General features: G+C 42.6%; 1 protein-coding gene across 1 annotated transcript; it reads left to right on the forward strand.

Annotated features, from left to right (window-relative positions):
• Positions 1-284: 284 nt before the first annotated feature.
• Positions 285-1301, forward strand: LOC149251986 (uncharacterized). The gene has a single exon (XM_089454046.1). The coding sequence runs from the start codon at positions 285-287 to the stop codon at positions 1299-1301; it is 1017 nt and encodes a 338-aa protein (XP_089310172.1).
• The last annotated feature ends 1945 nt before the right edge of the window (positions 1302-3246 follow it).

A 3246-nucleotide genomic window follows, 5' to 3' on the forward strand; every position in this document is an offset into this window, starting at 1 on the left:
GCAAGGAATATTACTGTCAGAAAAAAGCAAAGAGGGGGCAGTAGACATTTTAGAGGGAGAACTATTGTTTCAGAGGGTGATATAAGGAACCTATCCCTGACAGAGGTCCCCATTCTCGACATGTCAGAGACACAACCTCTTAGAGCAAGCATGGCTGGTAGCTATTCCAAATGACCTTTATGATATCCATGAACATTCGGGGCCTGGGAGCAGACCTCAAATTTCTGGCGCTAAAGGATCTTTTCTATTCTGCTCATCCAAAAATCATATTAATACAAGAAACGATGCACAGTAGTCATGCATCCATCGCCTATTTTAGGAAAATGTTTCCCTCATGGTTCCTGGTAGCTTCAGATGCATACGGCCTTTCAGGAGGGCTGGCGGTCCTATGGGACCCTGACTGGATCAGGGAAAAGGCATTCAAGTGCTTCGCTGGTATTCTTATCTCAGCATCAATCAGGGGAAAAGATTGCCATATTAATATTTTGAATACCTATGCTCCCTATAAGAACAGGTCATCTTTCTGGGATAAACTCTTTGCCTCTGAAATTTTTGATATCGAATCATTGATGATTGCAGGAGATCTTAATGTTACCCTCAGCTCTGAAGAAAGATGGGGAAATTGTAGGAACAGAGACCCGCTGGCTGACCGCATAAAGGATGAATTACTGCAAAGAAATTTTGTTGATATAGTTCCCTCCAAAATGATGCCGACGTGGGAAAATGGTAGAACAGAAAAAGCTTACATTGCAAAGAGGATCGACCGATTCATCGTTCATGGCAGCATCATTGACAAATTGGGAATGCCCCTCTCATCCATCGGGACTGCTTTTATTTCAGACCACAAACCAATTTTCTTATGCTGGAGGGATAATAGCATCAGAAAAGGGTTCCCCTTTAAATTCAATAGATCATGGCTACAGGACCCAGAATTCAATGAAGTCGTTACAAATTCTTGGAAAGACTTCTCTGCAAAAGACTCGGCCCCACCATTTATGACATTCAGAGACAAGATGAGCGCCATGAGGAAGGTGGTTAAAGATTGGCAGTTAAAAAAAAGACAAAGGGATAGAGCCTCCCTTCAGGAAACACAACGGGAGCTGGACAGGATTCAAAAGGATATGGATGCCAACTTTGTCTCTTTCAGCATAAGATGCCGCATAGCAGAGCTAGAAAAGAAAAAACAGAACCTTCTGAAGCAGGAGGAAGCCTTCTGGAAACTCAAAAGTAGAGTAACTTGGCTTAAGGAGGGCGACAGAAATACAAAGTTTTTTCACAAATACGCAAATTCCAGACGATAGAAAAATACCATATGGAGGATAAGCGATGGTCAGGGAGGCTTTTATGTCTCTCAACAAGATATCTCTAAGGAAGCTGTAAGACATTTTAAAGGGAAATACAAAAGAAGGGAAGGAAGCAGAATCCAGGACATCCTGTGGGGCATTGACCTGATGCCTCAAATGTTCGATGATGACAAAAATGAAAGTCTCTTTCTGCCCATAACAGAGGACGAGCTTATGGGGGTTCTGAAGGCTTTTAAAAAGGACAAATGCCCTGGCCCCGATGGCTAGACAATTGAATTTTACATCCACTTCTTTGATATTATCAAGCAAGACCTGCTGAGAATGGTTGAAGCTTCAAGAATTTCGGGCAGTATTCACCCGATCACATCCTCCACTCATATTGCTCTTATCCCGAAAAAAATGGAGGCGACCTCTTTCCAAGATTTCCGGCCGATATCCTTATGCAATATTTCATTCAAAATCATCACCAAAATTATTGCGGAAAGGATTAAAGAGACTCTGGCCACTTTTCTCACCAGGGATCAACATGCTTTCCTAAAGGGAAGGAGCATTTTGGACGTTGTTGCCAATACTCAGGAGTGCCTGTTCACGATGCTCTCAGAGAAATCAGACGCTGCCATAATGAAAATAGACCTTCAAAAAGCTTTCGATTGTCTGGACTGAGGCTTTATAAAAATCTTATTAGCAAAAATTGGTCTGAAACCAAACACCATTCGCTGGATAATGTCTTGCGTGGAGAATGTGAATTATGCAGTTATCATTAATGGCATGCCCTCTCCATTTTTTCCAGTTGAAAGGGGACTTCGTCAAGGGTGCCCCCTTTCTCCTCTTCTGTTTATCTTGGCAATGAACACGTTGAGTCTCCACATCAACAAAGCGGTGTTAGAGAATAGAAGCAAGCCTGTCAAGATCTGCAGGAATATCTTCATGTCCCACAATCTATTTGTAGACGATGTGCTCCTATTTGCTATGCTCTGTCAGGCATCGTGGTCCTGCCTTTTTGATATCCTGAAAAGATTCCAATCTGCAACTGGTTTACACATAAACAGAGCCAAGTCCACTCTTTTCCATAACGACACTAACACCGAACTGGTTATTTGGATCTCACAGTTATTTGGTGTAGAATCCAGGTCGATCAAGGATGGTGTTAAGTATTTGGGATTCCAATTAAAGGCAAACAATTACTCAAATGCAGACTGGCAGTGGTTGATTGACAGGTTCTATAAGAAGATCTCTGCCTGGGAGTTCAAATGCCTTTCTCTGGCGGGCAGAATTACTCTGACTCAGGCTATCCTAATGCAGATGGTTGTTTACTGGGGCCACATCTTCTCCCTTCCTGCAGATACAATCAAAAAAATGAATAAGATCGTTGCACATTTTATATGGGGAGGCAAAGCTCAACAGAAAAAATTCCACCTTGTGAGGATGGAAAAGATTTCCGCGCCAAAGAGTTTAGGAGGCTGGGGTTTACTGAATATGAGGACTTTCGGAAAAGCTCTCCTTTGCAGATCTTTGTGGAGAGGGATCTTCGGAGATGGGCCGTGGAGCAACACTATTAAGAAAAAATATATGAAAGGAAGGGATATAGAACATTGGTACAGAAAAGGTAGGATTGGATCTAAATATGGTTCGGCCATCTGGCTCAGTTTTCGAAAAATTGAGCATTACTTCCTAAAGAACTTAAGGTGGAAATTCCAAACGGGCAGCAAAATTTTTATTGGAATCAATCCTTTTGTTGGAGGTCGAGAGCTCATTTCTGTTCCCGAGCAGCTTTTATGTTTTCTCCACAGATTTGGCATTTTTACTTGGGATAAACTCATCTCCCCCTGGCATGGCCCTATCCCCATATGGAAAGAGGCCTATGACCTCGACATGCCAGCGCCCATGGCTGACCTTTGGAACTCTGCCATCTCATATCTGAAATGTTGTGGCTTCCACCGTT

The sequence above is a fragment of the Pinus tabuliformis genome, chromosome 7 (assembly GCF_031772625.1).
Source record: "Pinus tabuliformis cultivar Carrire ecotype Pingquan chromosome 7, CPIR1, whole genome shotgun sequence".
In the NCBI taxonomy this organism is placed as follows: domain Eukaryota; kingdom Viridiplantae; phylum Streptophyta; class Pinopsida; order Pinales; family Pinaceae; genus Pinus; species Pinus tabuliformis.